This window comes from Phalaenopsis equestris, unplaced genomic scaffold, assembly GCF_001263595.1.
Source record: "Phalaenopsis equestris unplaced genomic scaffold, ASM126359v1 Scaffold000002, whole genome shotgun sequence".
NCBI classification, from domain to species: Eukaryota; Viridiplantae; Streptophyta; class Magnoliopsida; order Asparagales; family Orchidaceae; genus Phalaenopsis; species Phalaenopsis equestris.
In genome coordinates, this window is record NW_018164444.1 from 5,013,723 (window position 1) to 5,033,842 (window position 20,120).

The 20,120-nt window shown below is 33.8% G+C and overlaps 4 protein-coding genes across 9 annotated transcripts in view; all 4 read left to right on the plus strand.

Moving 5' to 3' along the window:
• LOC110023129 (hsp70-Hsp90 organizing protein 3-like) overlaps positions 1-2,023 on the plus strand; it is a 28,722-nt gene extending 26,699 nt beyond the window's left edge. The window contains exons 4-7 of the mRNA XM_020722381.1: positions 555-778; positions 1,116-1,182; positions 1,268-1,327; positions 1,631-2,023. Coding sequence (XP_020578040.1) covers positions 555-778; positions 1,116-1,182; positions 1,268-1,327; positions 1,631-1,744 — 465 coding nt within the window. The 3' untranslated portion in view covers positions 1,745-2,023. The remainder of the gene's footprint in view (positions 1-554; positions 779-1,115; positions 1,183-1,267; positions 1,328-1,630) is intronic.
• Positions 2,024-3,883: 1,860 nt separating this feature from the next.
• LOC110020710 lies at positions 3,884-12,010 on the plus strand. 6 transcript variants are annotated; one of them, XM_020718905.1, is made up of 7 exons: positions 3,884-3,969; positions 4,134-4,283; positions 4,357-4,412; positions 5,027-5,147; positions 5,229-5,335; positions 11,580-11,665; positions 11,749-12,010. In XM_020718905.1, exons 2-7 carry the CDS (start codon positions 4,202-4,204, stop codon positions 11,810-11,812), a joined length of 516 nt encoding a protein of 171 aa, XP_020574564.1. In that variant the 5' UTR covers positions 3,884-3,969; positions 4,134-4,201; the 3' UTR covers positions 11,813-12,010. The 6 variants fall into 6 exon arrangements, with proteins under 6 accessions (XP_020574564.1, XP_020574580.1, XP_020574571.1 ...); XM_020718921.1 differs by having other exon boundaries at positions 11,596-11,665; XM_020718912.1 differs by having other exon boundaries at positions 4,141-4,283.
• A 3,864-nt stretch (positions 12,011-15,874) lies between these two features.
• On the plus strand, positions 15,875-16,935 carry LOC110034427 (pectinesterase inhibitor 4-like). Its single transcript, XM_020738693.1, has one exon. It carries the CDS (start codon positions 16,011-16,013, stop codon positions 16,380-16,382), a length of 372 nt encoding a protein of 123 aa, XP_020594352.1. The 5' UTR covers positions 15,875-16,010; the 3' UTR covers positions 16,383-16,935.
• LOC110038826 (21 kDa protein-like) lies at positions 16,393-16,704 on the plus strand. The gene has a single exon (XM_020743741.1). It carries the CDS (start codon positions 16,393-16,395, stop codon positions 16,702-16,704), a length of 312 nt encoding a protein of 103 aa, XP_020599400.1.
• Positions 16,936-20,120: the final 3,185 nt, after the last annotated feature.

Consider the following 20,120-nt stretch of genomic DNA (forward strand, 5'->3'; position numbering starts at 1 on the left):
ATATATGTATGTATATATATATATGTATGTATGTATGTATGTATGTATGTATCTATGTGTGTGAATTTATATATATATATATATATATAATTTAAAATTAAGAGGAGATGGGATTTATTACCCATCTCACGTTCTCTTAGATTTTACTCCCTCAATTGCTGTAAAATAATGTATTATCCATTTTCTGAAGTTACACTTCTCCCAAGTTTGATGTTAAGTTAGACTTCCTTGGATATTAATAGAAAAATAAAAGTATAATCTTAGCTGAGAGATATATTTAATATTGATTGTCTATTAGAGAAGTAAACGCAGTTACCCTTGAATATATTAGATGTGAAGTTAGACTTTCTTGGATATTAATAGAAAAATAAAAGTATAATTTTAGCTGAGAGATATATATCATATTAATTGTATATTAGAGAAGTAAACACAGTTACCCCTGAATATATTATCATTTATTATTACTATACTATTAAACGAGCATTAAATAGGATATATTTCCTTGTAATTATTTTTATATAGTTCTGAATATCATACTTTATTTGTTATTTTAGACTTACAGCAACCGTGCGGCCTGTTACACGAAGTTGGGGGCGTTGCCCGAGGCATTAAAGGACGCAGAAAAGTGCATCGAATTGGATCCATCATTTTCCAAAGGTTACACGAGGAAAGGTGCCGTTCAATTCTTTATGAAAGAATATGACAAAGCACTCGAAACATATCAGGAAGGCCTGAAGCATGACCCTAAAAATCCGGAACTTATGGATGGTGTGCGGAGGTAATATGATAGTACTCCTTCAACTTTATAGCTGATAGTTAGAAAAGGGAAAAAACAAGAGATTCACATACACACCACTCAATTCCTATGTATTTACATATCTAACAACTAAACTAAATCATTTTTTATATTTATACCATCTTTCCTGTGCATTCGGTGTATTTAACTATTTTAAAATTTTAAAAAGTGGTATTTTTTAGGTGAGGTAAAACATTTGGGTTGCATAAATGTAAAAAAGTAAAGTCTAGGCCTTGAATATTAAAATACATATGAACTGAGTGGTATGGATAATTTCTGATGCTTATTACTAAGCTTAGTATCTTCGGTCTGTCTACAGTTGCATTCAGCAGATCAATAGGACAAACAGGGGTGATATTAGCCCAGAGGAGTTGAAGGAAAGACAGGTGTGTTTATTATTTCCTGCAGGAGAAATTACTTATATTTATCTTTCATTATATGTAGTTTCAAATTTTATATTATTTTCAACAGGCAAAGGCAATGCAGGATCCTGAGATACAGAACATCTTATCTGATCCCATAATGCGTCAGGTATTATTACCTTAGGGCACCTATATATTTACATATTTAACACCGAAACTCTGATTTCTTACATTTTTACCTGCTAAATCTTTCATATCACATAAAAAATACCATTATTTTAATTCACTTTTTCATATATGTGTAAAAATTGAAGTTTAGGTAATTATTAGATATGTAAATGTAAGTACATAAGAATTGAGTCAGCATGTATGTATGTAAATTTTCCTATTTACTTTTTGGCTGAAGCCCCTCTCTCTATATGAATGAGTTTTCTGGAACTGGGTTGCATTTGATTTTGAAATTTACTATCAGGTTCTGGTTGATTTGCAAGAAAACCCCAAGGCTTCACAGGACCACCTGAAGAACCCCCAAGTTATGACTAAGATTCAGAAGCTTATTAGTGCTGGAATTGTGCAGATGAGATAAAAAGAGATTTATGCACTTCTGCTAGTTCAAGTTTTTTAATTATGGGAGCCCATGACTTGAACTGCCGCTTTTCGTTTCTATTTTAATGATTTACGAGTGCTTATTGAACTTTTGTTTTCAGGCTTTTTCAAGTTTCTGTTTTCAAAACTTGGTTGTATGTAATCATTGAACCGGCCATTTGGTAAGTTTCATGTGGGTTTGAGTTACAAAAATACCAGGATTTAAACTTTGTTTCAGAAATTCTTGCAGAAATAGAAGAGACTTGTCCACATTTAACCCTTTCTTGGGAGCCTTAACTCTTGTTTTATCTTTCTGAGCAATAAGGCTCGGAAATCCTGAATTTGTGTAGTGCCGGTGTATTTATGATTTCTTGTGATCAGAAATGTTGTTGTTGTTAATTTTTATTATTTATCTATTAATGGTGGGATTTTAAGTAAATTTATTATTTATAGCCCTTCAAACATTCATGCATTCAAAGGCTACTGCTTGCTTATAGGCTACAGCCATAGCTTAATTAATTAATGTATGATTGATGATAGTATTTGGTTACCTTAGTTATTGGTTTTATCATTCTTATAATCATCTCCAACAAGGATTTCTGTGCGTAGAAAAAGCATTATTATTTGATAACTTATGTCTGTACTGTTAAGTGTTATAAATAGATTATATCACTCACCAATTTCCTTGAATCTCATATCTTGGGAACTTGAGACCCAAACTTAAGCCCACTCGATGGGGGCAAAAACTACTGTGGGTGAAATAGGTGCGGACTAAGGGTTTGTTTGAGGCAACTATAACTTATTGAATAATCTGCTGATAAGCTGATTAAAAATAATCTGCTGATAAATTAGGTGTGGTGGTTATTATAAATTTTTATTTTTTTGAAAAATTTTGACAGGAGCCAGAAAGCTGTCACCGCACTTAGAAATGTATGGTGTGAAAATGTTGTTTTTAGTGTTTTGAAAACGCATAAGTTGTCAAAATGTACTTTAACTAAACAGGTCATGTGCGTTTTCAAACGCCGCCGCGCCAAATAAAGTGCAACAAACGGGCCCTAAGAATGGATCGGAGGTATTGGGGTAGTATCGAGTGGTATTCATAGATGGTAGTATTATGGTCTGCAAATATGTCTGCACTTAATATTCACTCTTCGAGGGTAGCCATCTTTTTGTGTTGGTATAGGATCCAAATCCCAGTCTACAAATCTTCACATGACCTCATAATGTACGAATTACAATCCTATTAAGATTCAGTAAAATTTTGTAAAATTGCATTTTAGTAAATTTTGAAAGATGTTTAGTATAAATATTAAATTTGATTAATTGTTTAAAATTATTTGAATATTAATCTTAGGATTTCAGACTTAATTGTTGAAATGAGTCTAATATGTATATTAATGTTATAATCCTATAATTTAATTAAATTTAGTTATAGTTTTTAATAATCATGTTAATCAATATTTAATCATTATTAATTTTTAAAAAAAAATTAATATGTAATTTATTTTTAATTAATTAGTAAATAATTACTTAATCTATCTAACTATAAATAATTTGATAATTTATTAAATTAAATTAATGAAATTAAACTGCACTAAAATTAAAATAAAAGCAGCCAAAACCCCCCCCCCCCCCCAAAGCCGGAAAAAGTATTAGGTCAGGACTTCGAAAACTTTTGATACAGCCGCGATTAGAGGTGGGTAATACATTAGTACTACGCACGTAAAGTAACATGCGTAGCCAATGAAATCATGTCACGACACTTTGTGCGATTGAGAAAAAAAAACGGCGCAGTAACATGGGGAATATTTCCTCCCGTGTTATTCACGTGTTATTGCGCGTTATTCATATGCTATTGTGTCCTGGGAATATTCACTGTGTTATAATAACACAATAACACACAATAACACATCAATAACACATGAATAACACAGGGGAGAATATTCTCCCATGCTATTGCGTTGTTTTTTTCTTTGTCAGGAATATTCCCTGTGTTATTGTGTGTTATTCATGTATTATTGTGTCCTGAGAATATTTTTGTTGTTATAATAATACAATAATATATCAATAACACATGAATAACACACAATAATACATGAACAACACACTGGGCTGATTTTTTTTTTTTTAACTAATCACTTTACTTCTTTCCGAGCTGGTTGGAAAGGCAACCACGGGATCTTTCTCCTCCTTCAGCTCCGCTCCTAACGGAAACCATTGAGGAAGGTAACGCTCATCTTCCTCCCCCTTCTTCCCAACCGCCTTCGCGCGCTTCAGATTCTAAATCCCGTAAATCCGTCTTCCAGCGGGATTTACTCAAGGCAAAACGGAGGAAAAGCGGGATTTAAGAACCTTTAGGTTTAAAGATGTCATTTTTTTCTGTTTGGTAGGATATAGGTTAAATCCTACTCAACTCCTGGGTACCAAAAATCCCCTAGATTGGATCGAAGGATCGTAGATGCTGCAGAGGAAAGCCGCTGCCGGCCGGCCAACGGGAACCGATGGTTACGATTACTCTTACCGCATGGTCGTCGATTCCAGTGAGTGTCGCTTCAGAAGTCTTGATCGCTGTTTAAAAATTGAACCTTCATTAAATTCTGCTCATGATTGCAGGATACACTAAGGTTGCTAAGGGTAAGGCGCGCCTCAAAGCCCTACTTATAGTGCAGGTTAATTTCCATTCCTTTTGTGTTTTTTTGCTTCATCGTTTACCTGCAAAATCAGAAGGACGAGTAAAAAATATATATATTTTTTATTTAAGATGCGCCCATATGCCTTTTTTTTTAGTTACATTCTCAGTTTGGACCAATGGCGATGGACTTACTGTTTTTGTAAAACCTTGTGATGTTAATCATCATTAGTTTTGGAGGATGGTATTACGGTTGGAATATGAAATAATAGTTTATATGTTGTGAACTTATGCTAGTTTATTTGTTCTAAATTATGTTTACAATAATGCTACACTCCCCAAAAAGATTCACCATTAGCCGCTTAGGGTTTATGTGTTATTTAGAATTATGTTTATTTGTTCTTATCATTTGATATTGCTACTAGAATTTATAAGCGCATAGGTTATTCAGATGAAGGGCTGGTTTTCTCTCATTTTATTAAAGTGCCAAAGTAGTCCACAGAGAAAGACTATTTTGGCCCTCAGTAAAAAAATTTGGAGACTAAATTGACAATTTTATAGACTTTGGGATTAAATTGAACCCTTACAAAGAGCCAGTAGATCAATTTAACTGTTTTATCAAAAACTAAGCTATTTATTTGAATATTAATGCAGGGTGTCCTTCAAGCTATTGGTTCTCTATTAGTTTTACTTGCATCGCAAGAGAGAGGGTTTGAAAACCTTGTAGTTGTATCTGTTTCCATTGGGTTCATCTCTCTTTTGATCGGAGAATTAGGTATGGCAATTTTTATCTTATCTTTTTAGACATCTTATATTTTGAATATTGTATTTCTATTTTTCTTTTCTTTTTGGGAAGGTCGTAGGCGCAGTCAGGCAAATTTATTGAGACTCTATCTCAGTTTGTTGGCTATTGCAATCGCGTTTACTGCAGCACATGTAGTTAGGAGTGATTTATTCTTTAAGGTAACTTATTCTTCTTTTTTTCAAAAGAACAAGTTATATCTATTGTCTATTTTGTTATAAATTTACCGACGAGTAATCTTTGCTAACTGTTTTCACTCCTGGATGGAAAACATAAGAGTCTCAAACATTTAACAGTTTTAACTTCACTATATAAATTTTTGGAGAAAAACTTGTTTCTTTTACCATGAAAATTTTATATCCTTGAGGTATTCTGACAGATTTGTGTCTATGTTTAAATAGCTGCTGTTAGCCTTTAAATTTTTGAGAAAAACATAACTTAGGTATGCTTTAATGCTTCTACAAAAATTTAAATTTTGCAGCTTTCACTTTGTTTATATGTTCAAAATGTGTGGTAAAAGCTTTATTCCTGTAGAGATTGATAAGAAATGGATATAAGGATTTTGTGTTATTTAATACTTGTAGATTTTTTTGGAGGAATGAAATCTCAAATTTTCTCATTAAATAAATAACAGATATCTATGCAAGTTAGCCTAACCCTCATACAATTGAAGGGAAAATCAAATCACGATAAAAAAAGGAAAGAAATGAGAACACAATAATGGATAATTAAAAGAGAATAATTTCTACCTCTCAAATGCAATAACAGACCACAATTTCCTAAATTAGATATGCATATCAATGTTGCTCAAGTGGGGTTGTATGCCATACATATCCAAACTTGTTGCTTTGATCACTGAAGTGGTGTTGAGGAAATACTTTGATAAGAATGTTAGTAATTTGATACTGAGTTGGGATATAGCTTAGATGAACAAGGCCTCCATTGACCTTCTCAAAGATGAAGTGCATGTCAATCTCTATATGTTTGGTTCAATCATTGTATACTGGATTCTTTGAAATATTGATTGTTGATTGACCGTTATTGAACATCTTAATAGTGTTTTTGTTCTTCATGTGAAGTTCCACTAGTAGTTTCTTTAGCCACATCTCTTCATAAATTTCTAGGTTCAGGGCATGATACTTAGATTCTTCACTGCTTCTTGCCACCACAACTTACTTTTTACTTCTCCTAGTAATAGGGTTACCTGATATAAAGGAATAACAATCCATGATAGATCTTTTCTCAGTCAGTTCACCTGCCCAGCTAGCATTACTGTATATCTCAATTTCACTGTTCTCAGTCTTCTTGTATATCAATCCATGTATTGGAATCATCTTTAGGTATCTTAGGATTTGAATGACCTCTTTTAAATGGTTTTCATTTGGATCATTCATATGTTGGCTTACTATACCCACAGAAAAAGCAATATCAGGTCTTGTATGTGACTAGTAAATAAGTTTCCTCACAAATCATTGATGCTTCACTTTTTCAACTGGGGTGTTATCCTCTTCTTTTGATGCTAGTTGATTAGGATTCATTGGAGTATCTATTGGTTTGCAACCCAACATTCATGTCTCCTTCACTAGGTCAAGGATATATTTTCTTTTGTGATAGACCATGTCTTCTTTGGATCAAGCTTTGTTACAAGTCTAGCGTTGAACCTTTCTATGCTCATATCTAATTTGTATTTAACAATGAATAACCATTTGCACCATACAATTCTTTTTCCAAGTTCTGAATAAAAATTTGTAAGAGAATGTTTTTATGAATCATGTACTATTCTTTTTATGGGAAAAATCTCTTGTAGGAATAATTAAGTTCTCTTGTATTGAATTTGGGACGTGCACATTTTCTAAGTTTTGAATAAAAATTTTGTAAGAGGATGATAATTTCTCATGTCACAACTTCTATCGCATAAGCATTTTTGTGCTCATTCTTCCTGTGTGTTCATGATGTGTTGATCCAACCTCTATATGAATACTTGGGGTGCGTGGAGTTAGTTTTGGTGATTTGCATTCTTGATTTTGCATATTGCTTCTTACATGCTCACTGGGTTTATTCTTTCGGGTGTACACATGTAGTTCTTGTTTCTTGGTGGGAGTTGTAAAAGGATTTAGTGGAGTAATAGGTTTATTTTCAAGTTAATTTGTGATAGTGGGAACAAGAGTGGATTTATCAGGGATATGAGGGAGGTGAGTTTGAGGTTCCTAAATGTTATCCCATATGATATCCTCTTCAACCCTCCCCCTGAATGTTTTATTTATGGTTAATAAGATTTTTTTTTTTGGAAACCTCAAAGAGAATTTTATTATCAAAACAAGGATACAATGGTCGACTGAAAGTTCTTGCTACACCCAAAATGCAAAGTACACAAATTAAAACCTATGGAACCATCTCTTATAGGTTTTACACTCACAAAAAGCAAAATACTAGACCACAAAGTAGAGAAAAATAAAAGAGACATAATAACTCCACAACGACTTGAGATAATGGGCTTAATAAAAAGAACATCCATAAGTCAAAGCCAAACACAATAAACAAATCATAACCAAACTCCAGGACAACAAGCAGAAGCAAAGAGAACCCAAACCGAAAAACCAACAAAAAAACAAGCAAAAAATCAACCTGCACACAATATAAAGGGACCATCCTTTACCACATACTTGATCTAAATGGTTTTTTAAAGCAAATCTCTCTTCCATAACCTGTTTCCAAACAGGAATGGATAAAGCCTCTTGGATTGAATTTGTAACCTACATTTTATCTAAGTTGTACACGAAAGACTTATAAGAGAATGATAATTTTTTAGATATCACAAATTCTTCTATCAGGTATTTTGTGCATTTTTGTGCTTATTCTTTCTCTTGTTGTTTATGATGTAATTCTTTGATCCAACCTCTATATGAATACTTATGGTGTGTGGAGTCGGTTCTGGTGATTTGCATTCCTGATTTCCTATATTGTCCCTTATATGCTCACTGGATTTTTTCTTTTTGGTGTACACACGGAGTTCTTGGTTCTCGTTAGGAGCTATGAAGGATTTAGTGGAGTAACAGGTTGATTTGTGATAGTGGGATCAAAAGTGGGTTCGTCAGAGATTTAAGGGAGGTGAGTTTGAGGTTCTTAAAAGTTTTTTGAAATATGATATTCTTTCCAACTCTCCCCCTGAATGTTCAATTTTAGGTAATATTGCTTTTTTCAAAGAAGGTGACATCCATGTAGCTGTAAATTTTTTGTTTTTATGAAGTGTCATTTATACCCCTTTTGGTTTGAAAAGTGACCTGCAAATATGCTTTTGATTAACTTGAAATTAAGTTTGGTCTGATTAGGTTGATGTAGATGAACAAGAGAGATGCAACCAAAAATTTAAAGTGGTAGGTTAGAGGTGAAATACTAAATATGTGTGGGTAGGATTTTATGACGGTTTTGAGAGACTTGTTAAATTCTAGCATTTTGTTGGGCATTTTATTTATGAGATAGGTGTATGTGAGAATCACATCACCCCATAAGTGTTTGGGTACATTGTTAATGAATAAAATTGATCGGACCATTTCAAGGAGATGTATGTTCTCTCTCAACCTCATCATTTTGTTGGGGTGTGCCAACACAATAGCTTATTTGGATGATATAATTTTTGGATCAATAAAAGCTGAGAGTGGAGTTGTAGTAGTCTTTTGCATTATCGGTTTTTAGAATTTGAATTTTAATTTGAAATTGGGTAAGGATCATGTTGTGGAATGTTTCAAATGTACTGACAATTCCAGATTTTTCCTTCATGAGAGAGGTCCAAGTGGTTCTAGTGGGGTCATCAATGAAGGTTGAAACCATCTAGCCCTATTTGTATTTTTAATTTTTGAGAGCTTCCAAATATCACTATGAACCATGGAGAATGGATGTGTTGGTTTGTATGTCAATATTGAGTGCACTTGTTGAGTATGTTTCACATTGATAAGATTTAGACTTTCTATTGATAAATAAATGGGAATAATTTTTTTTAATATGCAAGAAGTGAGGATGTCTTAATAAATAATGTCGTAACAGACTCAGATATAAGACTTGACTCAAAGGATCGTGAATGATAGTATGATTTTTTTTTTTTAAGTGAGAATCTTAGCGAGCAAATAAAATCCATGATACATATTGCCACTGCCAATCTCTTTTTTCCGAGTCTGTCACCTAAAATTAACACAAATTATTGTAGAATTTAGTAAAACAATTCATTTCACGAGTGATTTTTTTTATAGACATTAAATTACAGTGAACTTTAGGAATAGAAAACACATATTGAACAATAAGATCCTTTATGAGTTTCACACTTCCCCTTTCTTTGACAAACAAGAGGGAGTTATGTGGTTTTAACTACAACGTGGTGTTTGCAAGAATGGAATGATTGAAAAACAGTGATATCATCTGTCATGTGGTTGGATGTTCCAAAGTCCACTGTCCAAAGTTGATTCTTCATGTTGAGAGCAGGAAGAGCAGATGGAAACTATCTTGATGTGCTAGATGACTAGTAGAGAAGGTTCAAAGGATAGTCTCATAATTCTTTGGAGAGCTTCAAGTTGTTCCTTATTAAATGAACTATGTTTGTGAGGCTTGTTTTTCTTTGATGCCTTGTTTGTTTGATTTTGCTCATCATTTTTGACTATGTTGGGCTTTGGATTTGCAGGTTTTTCATAAATTTTCCAACACTTCTTCTTTAAATGACCAAGTTTCTTGCGATGTTCACACCATGTTGTGTTTCTCTTTGATTTGTTGTACTGAGGTGATTTGTAAATGTACAAAGTCTAGTTGTTTAGATTTGATGTAGTGGAATTATTTTTCATCATGAGTTTCTTCTTGCTCTCTTCACTTTGTACTTTAGCAAATGCTTTCCGAATTGAGAGAAGTGGTTTGGTTTCCATTATTCTTACTTTATCTAACTTCTTGTTGAATCCTAGAATAAATTTGATGGTTCTCTTCTGTTCAACAATTGTTTTAGATGTTGTAGAACCAAACATCTTAGGCTCAAATTCAGAATTAACTTCTAAAGAGAGAGAAAGTATTTATCCTCTCAAGAGAATTTACTCCGGAAAGAGAAATCGCCTCATCGCACATGATTTCCACTAGAAAGATAAATTGTTTGTCACCAACACAATATTTCTACTAGAATAAGAAACTGTTTATCGTTCGACACAGGATTTACATTGAAAAGGGAAATTTTCTATTGCTGACACAGAATTTGTACTAGAGGTACAAAATCGGGCACCGAGATCTTTCCACTTGAGATTGAAAAAATCGACCACCAAAGCCTCTCTGTGAATTTTGCTGGAAAGAGAAAATTGAACGGCCAAGTTCATTTTCTCTAGAGAAAGAAAATCGCCCCAAGGACTTCTATGTGATTTGGTTCAACGTTGATGCCCTGGAGGAGGCCGTCGCTGCATGGAGGAGACCGCTTTTGCCTGGATGAAACCAAAGCGTTGTTTGGGGAGTACATTGTTGCTATTTGGAGAAAACCGCTGTTACTGCCTAGGAGAGTTCTACTGCAAGAACGGAGGAATTCTGAAAACTACAGGGAAGATTGGAACGGCTCGAGGGCTGTTGAATAGGCTCCAAGGGCTGAAAGCTGAGCTAGGATTTGTTTCCTTACTTTAATATCATATAGATTTTTAGGAGAAATGAACTTTCTAATTTTCTCATTAAGTAAATAACAAATATATATACAGCTCAGCCTAACCCTCATACAATTTGACGAAAATCAAGCCAAAGGAAGAAATAAAAACACAATGATGTATAATTAAGAGAGGATAATTTTTCCCCCTCAAATATAATAGCTTTCCACAGTTTTCTAAATTGGCTATGCATATCAACATACTCTTTATGTAGCTTGTTGATTGTTTTGTCATTCTTCCACTCCTTGTTTCTTCCCCTTAAGTTTATTGTGTTGTTTTCCCTTCCTATGCCCTCGCCATTTCTATTATAAGTCTGGCAGCTAAAAACAAATCCTCCATATTTATTTTCTTTAAACAAAGGACATTATAATAAGTATTATGCATGATTTTTCTTCTTAGCTGTGTCTTACAATTTTTTTGAGAAAAGTGCTAATATGATCCTTTTGACTCTTTATAGAGGATTATTTTAGTTTCAAAGTTCATAAAAATGTTAAATTAATCATCATAATTTTTTTAATATGAACTGAATTAGTCTCTTGACTCTTTTAAAATGGAACTATTTCGGCCCTCATCAAAAAGCATTGGGACTAATTTGACACTTATAGATTAGCTCTCATGTGAATAGTCAAAGGATCATTTTAATGCGAGAATAGTGTCACATTATGGTCCCATAACTCTTTACTATAGATAATTTAAGTGACCGTTTATAAAAGTGTCAATTTAGTCCTCAGACTTTTAATATCAGTTAAAATAGTCTTCAATGATAACAGGTTACCAAAGCAAAAGATTTCTCATCCATTACAAGCTACGAGTTGGGCGAGATCTTTTACATTCTGCTCGGTTAGTCTGCCTTTTACTTGCTGCTTTCATATATAACCTTCTCCCGAACTTGTGCCTCTGATTTGCAATCTGGTTTTTGGCAGGTATTTTTCTGCATATTTTAGCTATAATCACCACTGCTCTTCTTCTGCAAAACATGTCTCCTAAGAGAACTGCCTAATTTTTGTTTTCAAAACGTTTCCTATTTATAGGGGCATTTACATTCATACCGCCCAATTTTTATGTTTTTTACATGCTTAACACCTAAATTTTACCTTTTTACATTAATGCCACTTAAAAAAAAGCACCATCTTAATTTTTAAAAAATTGAAGAAATACACCTTTTCGGCGAGATGACAACAACAACAACAAATCATCCTTAATCCCACTATGTGGGGTCGGCTATATCGGTGAGATGTCGTGCCTAAAAATTAAAATTTTGGTGTTGGACATGTAAATGCGTAGGAATCGAGTGGTATGTATGTAAATCATTCCTTATTTCAAATTATGCTATTTCTTTCTTGTTCTTATTTTCTTTGCATTTTGAAGTTGGGATATTTGGCAGTCAGACTTGTGTTTTATCTTGTTTTATTGAAGCTGGACTTAGCTTGGGAATTTATGTTCTTCTTTTGTACTGAATAATAATAATAAAGCTATTCACCACAGATTAATTTATATTTAAAATAATTTTTTCATTCACATGGACTACACCCTGCATGCATGCATGGGAATTGAGTGGAATGGCGAGAAGCAATAGAAAGAGCTAAAGAAATCAATGAAGTGTAATTAGAAAAAAGTACAGAAGCTTTAGGGACAATTAGAGGGCAACAAGAGAGATATCTCTGTTATAGAATCTCTTAAGACTCAAGTTTTTTTTGTGAACATGTTGTCTCTAGAGAAAATATTGCATCAGGGCGTCACGTGTCAAGTGAGTCCCAACGTTATACACTGATATTGACCAGTGTTAAAAATGATGAATCCTACTTGACACGTGACGCCTCACCATTGGACTCCGAATGCATTAGGAGTTTTGATGTAATATTTTTTCGTTGTCTCTGTAATGTTCTCGGTTGCATGCATTGAATGATAAATCCCACTGGCAGCAATCCAATCGTTGTCTCTATGAATGATGCGAGCGGGTCCATGTAATTAACATGAATACCCCACAATTGTTATGTATTTACATATCTAGCTTCAAAGGTTTGATATTTACAGTTATAATATATTCATGTAATGTATTTCACTTTTAAAAAGGTAATAATGATGATATCTTTGATTTGATGTTAATGATTTGAGTGGTAGGCAAATATAAATATCAATATTTAGGTGTTAGATATATAAATACGTAAGAATTATCTGCTATGTATGTAAATTTCCGTAATTATTAGGAACAGTTTGTTGAGCAATTTTCATATATTGCGACCTCTTTGTTTAGAATAGTTCAATAAAAAATAATTTAAAGAAACGATCATTTTGTAAAGAAGTGTTTTAGTGATTAAATTTATATTGGTCACACATATATATATATATATATAGTTGAATTAGTATATTAGGGTTTTGAATATAAGTGATAGATCCTTAAAAGGATTATGGGTTTGTTTGGGGCAGCTGCAGTTTATATAGCTTATCTAAATAAGCAGTTTATTCTGATAAACTATTGATCATCAGCTTATCTAGATAATTGTGTGGTTGTTTGTGAGTTTGGAAAGCAATTGATTTGTAGTTGTTTCTGGATAAATGATCATTCAATCCCTATTCTAGATAACTGATCATTCAATCTCTATTCTGGATAAACTGTTTAGTATTTTGGTTTGTGCATTTAGAACAAATATTCAGAAAATATCCAATTAATTTTTAGCATATCTAAATTCTTAAAAGCCTTAGAAGCATTTATCTATCAAAAAATATAAATTCCTCACTTAAGAAAATATCAAATCCAAGTATACAACACATTTAATTTATCATGAATCGCATTTGAACCCTGCTGATCAAAGTGAAAGACAAGGAAGAGATTCAATACAAAAAAAAAAAAAAAAATGCGAGAACATTTTCTCTATAATCCACCATTCCTTGGCAGAATTCTAAGCCCTTAAGTACTCTAAGAAAATGTTGCATAATAAGCAAAACAAATTCGATGATAAAGAAGTTCAAGTAGCCTTATTATAGTCTGGAATTTGAACTATCAGCTGACTTGTGAAGGATTCATTGGGTCTCTTATTGAAATGGTGTTAATTAAAAGTTAATACCTTGTGCTCATAGGCGGCTTGTTTAGTTCCGTCGGTCCATTGAATCTGGTGTTAATTAAAATAAAGCTAACATTGACCACTTTTATATATTTATGTTTGATGGCCGTGTAAGCCGAACTTGCTGCATGAAAAGTTAATACCTTGAACAAAAGATCTTTCAATTGATAGTCTAAATTATTGTGTTCTCATAAGAATAACAATGATCTTGGAGTTCAAAACCTAAGATATTAAAGCAAAACATTTCAAAATATTTTCGTCTCAAAAAAAAAAATATATTATGCATGTCTGCATGATGTGCTTCACTTTAATTTTACTGTAAGTGTACTCATCTATCATTATTGTTCGCACGTGCGAATCATATGTAATAATTTGCTGGGAACCGTATGTAATATTTCTTTCTGGCGGCTATTAAATTCTCATCATAATAAAATTTTGGAACTCATGTTGGGAAAGTCTTCTTAAAATATACCATTTCAATCAACATGAACCTAAGTAATCTAATTATTTATAAATACATTCTTCCTTGAACAAATTTAAAATATTCTTGCAAAACTTAGTCCTCCTTGATATTGGACAAAGAAGACTGAAATTTGGGGACCCATCCATCATCCAACTCCACGTGCCCAAAAAGTAAATAGTGACAGCGCAACTTGCCCCGAGTTGTTCGCAGCCGCCGGCATTGTTGAAGTGTCGCGTCATCTCTTACATTGACTTGGCATCAAACTGCATGTAATTGCAACATTCTATAATTGTAAGAGAAGAAATTAAAAATTTTGAACAACACAATTTTACTTCTGATGAGTGTCGGAGATATGATGATATGGGAATCGTAACGGGTCGGATTAAATTATTTGGCTGGGTTTTATCTATAAAGATGGTGCCTCATTTGAGGATTAGATGGGAGGGAGCGAGAGGGACTCTAGCCACTTGCCATTTGATTAATTGACTCACTATGTGGACATATTTCTGTTTTCCATATTACATAATTAATTCAAACGAAATATCTAGCAAAATTATTGTTTCGAGCCACAAAAAGTGCATGGACATGCTATAAGCCGGATTTGTCATTATTGAAGGCTCTTCGACCCATGGGGCTCATTAATGAAACTGGGAATTTTCACACATTCCACCCAATTCTTACGTATTTACATATTTAACATTTAAAACATTACATTTTAAGTTTATACCACCCAAGATGTTCATATCACATTAATTTTTTTGTGCCTTTTCTTAAGAGCTTTTTTGTAAGGACCACTAACAATTTTCTTTATAATCTGCTCAGGAAACTCTAAGAATCCTCTCAAAGGTCTCTTCTCACATACCATCTTAGCCATCAAATGTTGCGTTCATTCATCCTCAAATTAGGTTCATCCAAACGCATAATATATCCCCAACTCAAGTCACACCCTAACGCATCCAAAGCCTAACTTTGTAATTAAGCAAACAAGTAATTCAAGGTGCATTTGCAAACATATCACACAATTGTTATGTATCCATACCTAAGCTTTCATATTTACACGCATATCACTCAAATATTTAAGGTCACAAAAAAAATATCCTCATGACTATGCTTTTAAACACTACATACATTTAGTCTATTTTCAACAATAAAAAATCATCAATTAATATTATAAAATCGTCGGTTAATAAATTTTTGACATCTTCGCGATAGATTATTGAGCGTAGGTAAATAGCTTGTCGGTAAATGAACGAGCAATGCATTTACCGAAGACTTTTTATCTTCTGACGGACTACACTCATGATTGTTAGATGAAAAATAAAATGTTAATTAGCCATCAGTATCAGTCGGTATTCATAATTGATGATCCAATAATGGTCGAATCAGAAGCACTTTTAGGGTTAACAAAAAAAAATCCATTAAAAAATTAATGACACCAAAATATAATAACTTATTAAGTATAAATATCTAACATTCAGTGTCAGATCTGTAAATACATAAGAATTATTTGCTATATTTATGTAAATTTCCCTTAATTCCTTTTATGCATCCTCAAGCTGCATGCGGGCTCAGCTCTTTCATACATCCCCTGCCTATATAAAATGAACTCAGCACACCCCCACAACCAAGGAGAACTTCCAACACAACTCAAGCTGAATTAATGGCGCCATCCGCTCCCCAATTTCTCAGAACCGCCTCTCTTAATCCAATCCAAAGAATACTCCTGATCACCCTCATTCTGCTGATCACGCACACAAACCCATCCGAAGCAGCCAGACCACTCCCAGCCAACGTGAACAAACCGGCCTCATCCACAAACACAGCGGAGCTATTCGTAAGAAGCGCGTGCAGCTCCACAACATACCCGGACCTCTGCATCAGCTCCCTAACCTCCTATTCAAGCAGCATCAACAGCAACCCCATGCTCCTCGCCCACACCGCCCTCTCCGTCACCCTCGATGGCGCCCGCTCGGCCGCCCCCCCCCGCCATGAAGTCCATGTCGGCCGCCGGCGGGCGTATGAGCCCGCGTGAGTCGGGAGCTATGAGCGATTGCATGGAGAACCTCGGCGATTCAATCGGCCAACTGAAGGACTCCTTGAGCGAGATGAGCAATATGCGTGATGGGAAGGATTTGGGTTATAAGATCAACAGCATACAGACGTGGGTGAGCGCGGCGCTGACGGATGACGATTCCTGCATGGACGGATTCGGTGGGAAGTCGATGGATGGGAGCGTGAAGACGGCGGTGAGGGGGCGTGTTGTCAACGTCGCTCATCTCACCAGTAATGCTCTCGCTATCCTCAACGCTGTTTCCTCCTCCGCCAGCCGGACGGCCGCCAGTGATGCTCCCTGATATGTAATTAGGACTCCCCGTCTTAGTTTTCTAGTAATTGCTGCGTGTTCTTCGATGTGTTGTGCGTGTTTGCTAAATATTAATTACGGATTAAGCTTTCTTAATCGAGTGATTAATATGTGCGCAGGCAGCTGGATTCATTACAAATGGAAAGCTGTACTGCGTTGTGATTTCGATTGGAATGTCTGTAGTGTTGATATATAGTAAAATTTGATGTGAAATTGTTATGAAGTAATTGAGTTTCTAAAAATTACTATGAATATTATACATTTTGTTAATAGTAATTTACAGGTATTATTAATTACATGCATATATGGAAATTCTAATTAAAGTTGGCTTATCTTAAATTTGTATTATAGTAAAAATATACTTTAAAATTTGATGTTCACTAAAGAATTCATTTCTGACACCATATAAATTGTGACATACGAACAATATAAATCCCAATTATATATAAGTTTTTTTTTTTTTTCCTTATTGTATATACTTCATCATTGTCAAGAGGCATATGCAATTACTCTACTCATAGTATTAAGCTATAATACTTGGTGCGTTTGAGGCCGCTTATCAGCTGCGGCGTCATCGTCGAGGGGAGGCGGAGGAGGCGGTGGACCCGCATGCAACTTGGGAAATTTACATATATACATATATATATATATATATATATAGCAAATAATATATATAACAAATTTCACACTGAATGTTTGATATTTATACTTAATAAGTTATTATATTTTGTTGTCATTAATTTATTTAGGTGTGATATACATTATTTTTTAAAAAAATTAAGAAGGGGGTGCATTTAGGCATGCATGATCAAAACAATGGAAATTTGATAGCAATAAAAAATATGAATTTTGACATTTGAGTGAGAATTTGAAAAACGGATGAAAGAGGGTGCTAGTTTTATAAATAATAAAGTTTCAAGTGCTATAGTTTAAATTGATGATCTTTTATGAGGCATTTATGTACACAACATAAATTTTATATATTACATATTTAACATCTAAACTTTCAAAGTTGCATACAAGCCACTCAAATTATTATATTTAATAATAAATTTAACTTTAAATAAATTTTTTAGAATGAAATTTTACCGTTCACGTACATAGGATCACGTACATAGGATTTAACATAAAAATTGTGTAATACATAAACATTTTGTGGTATGTATGTAATTTTTTCATTTTTTTTGTATTAGAAGATTACGTGCATAACACTCAATTTTTATCTATTTACATATCTAACACCTAAATTTTATTTTTTACATATATGTCATCTTATTTATGAATGAAAATTTATTTTTTTTTTTATTTGAGGTGAAAATCTGGGTTAGTATAAATGTATAAGGTTTTAGATATGTAAATAAATACGAATTGGGTGGAATGCATGAAAATTCCTTGTTTCATTTATGATCCACATGGTTCCAAGGGCCTTCAATAATGACAAATCCCGCTTATAGCATGTACATGCACTTTTTGTGGCTCCAAACAATAATTTTGCTAGATATTTGGCTTGAATTAATTATGTAATATGGAAAAAAGAAACATGTACCCGTAGTGAGTCAATTAATCAAATGGCTAGTTGGCAATCGTCCCGTCGTTCCCATCTATTCCTCAATTCAGCCGCCATCTTTGCAGACAATCCGGCCTAATAATTCAATTGGTTGAAATTTGATTTATCCCTGAATTATTCTCAAGAAATTGAATTTAAAAGAGAAGGAAAAGGAGAGATAAAGATGCATAATAAATTAAGAAACATTTGTAACCTTATATTTATAAAATGATTCCCTGTTCATGAAAAAAAAGAGGCACATTATGTGAACTTATATTTATGTAAATGCTTTAGTGAGGGTTGTCCAGGTTATTGTAGGTGTTTTACATAAATGGGCTTAAGAGTGTGGCCATGCTAAGGCTTGGCTGGTTGGACTAGCAATCCCATGGTAGGTGATGTAGATTGGCTAAGCTTGGTAAACACTACCGCTTGGCTAAGCTTGGTAAACACTACCGCTTGGCTAAGCTAGAGTGGCACGCCGGTCAGTCAGGTTTGATAGTTGTTGTCGATCGGTTAGAATTGAAATTATCGGCTAGCTGATTTTTTATTGGCAAAGGGCCGACAATACAGACTCAGACGGCTAAGTCATGTCGATCAGTTAGTCAAGTATGGCAGATGACACTTGATCCATCACGAGGAACTTCTGTCGGCAAAACAGGGCTAAACTATCGAGCAGAGAGTAAATCATTGTAATCTGATATGCAATAGCCTTTAGATGAAGAGATACATAGGGATCCATGGCTAAGATTTATCTTATAGACTATTGATGGTGTTCAAGGAGACTGTTTAGTGTCACTAATAGAAATGCAGGGCCCGAGGGGTTAGTATCTCTCTTGGGTCTGTTTCATCATGGGGAATGACTTGGATCCCCTGGGGCTACGCTTTCGATCAAACCGTTAACATTTGAGTTGCTTGATTGCCTTGATTGGTCTTGATATTGATATTCTCAATTGGACAATTGGACCTCTAAGTATACTGTCAGTGGGCCCTCCTTTAATATCTCTTATCACATATGTGTCGTCAGATCTCTTTGATATTTATGCTGATACTTTTCCCGTATACAATATCATAGCCAACACACTCATCAAAAATAAAGTTGCGGCGTTAAAAGTTATTCTTAGGAATATAAGGATTTGTGAACAAATTAAAAGGCTAACTGATGAGGATATGATCAAAAAGTGCTTCACTAAGATATTAAATTGGAAGGTTTACATACATACAACTCAATTCCTATGTATTTACATGTGAAGGTTTACATACATAGAACTCAATTCCTATGTACATATTTAACACCTAAATTAAATTTTTACATATATATATATATATATATGTTATCATATTTTTGCATAAAACGTATATATATATATATATATATCACCTTCTTTTTCTTTCCATGAAAAGGTGCATTTCACTCTTCAAAATTTAAAAAAAAAAATTTAATGTGATATAAAAGATTTAGGTGGTATAAATATAAAAGAAATAAAATTTAGGTGCTGCACTGCTGACCACACTTTCTTTTGTCAGTGGGTTGTATGTAAATGCTTCTATTAATTATCATGGAGGAGGCCATTGCAGAGTTGAGTTCACAAATGGGCCAATTTCGGTGCGTCAAATCAAGGTGGTCCTTCTTCCAGTTATAGATAGGTTCCTAAAGGCGTGGCACGCAACATGTCGGCCTCTGCTTTTTGATGATATTATCATTCTCTTTTCGTTGCAACTTTTTCTTTTATGATGCTTTAATATTTATAGATTTTTCTTTATTTACCACAAATTAATAATATTAATAATGGGGAATATTGTATATGCATAATTTCGGTATCAACGCATATCAATACACACACACACACACACACACACACACA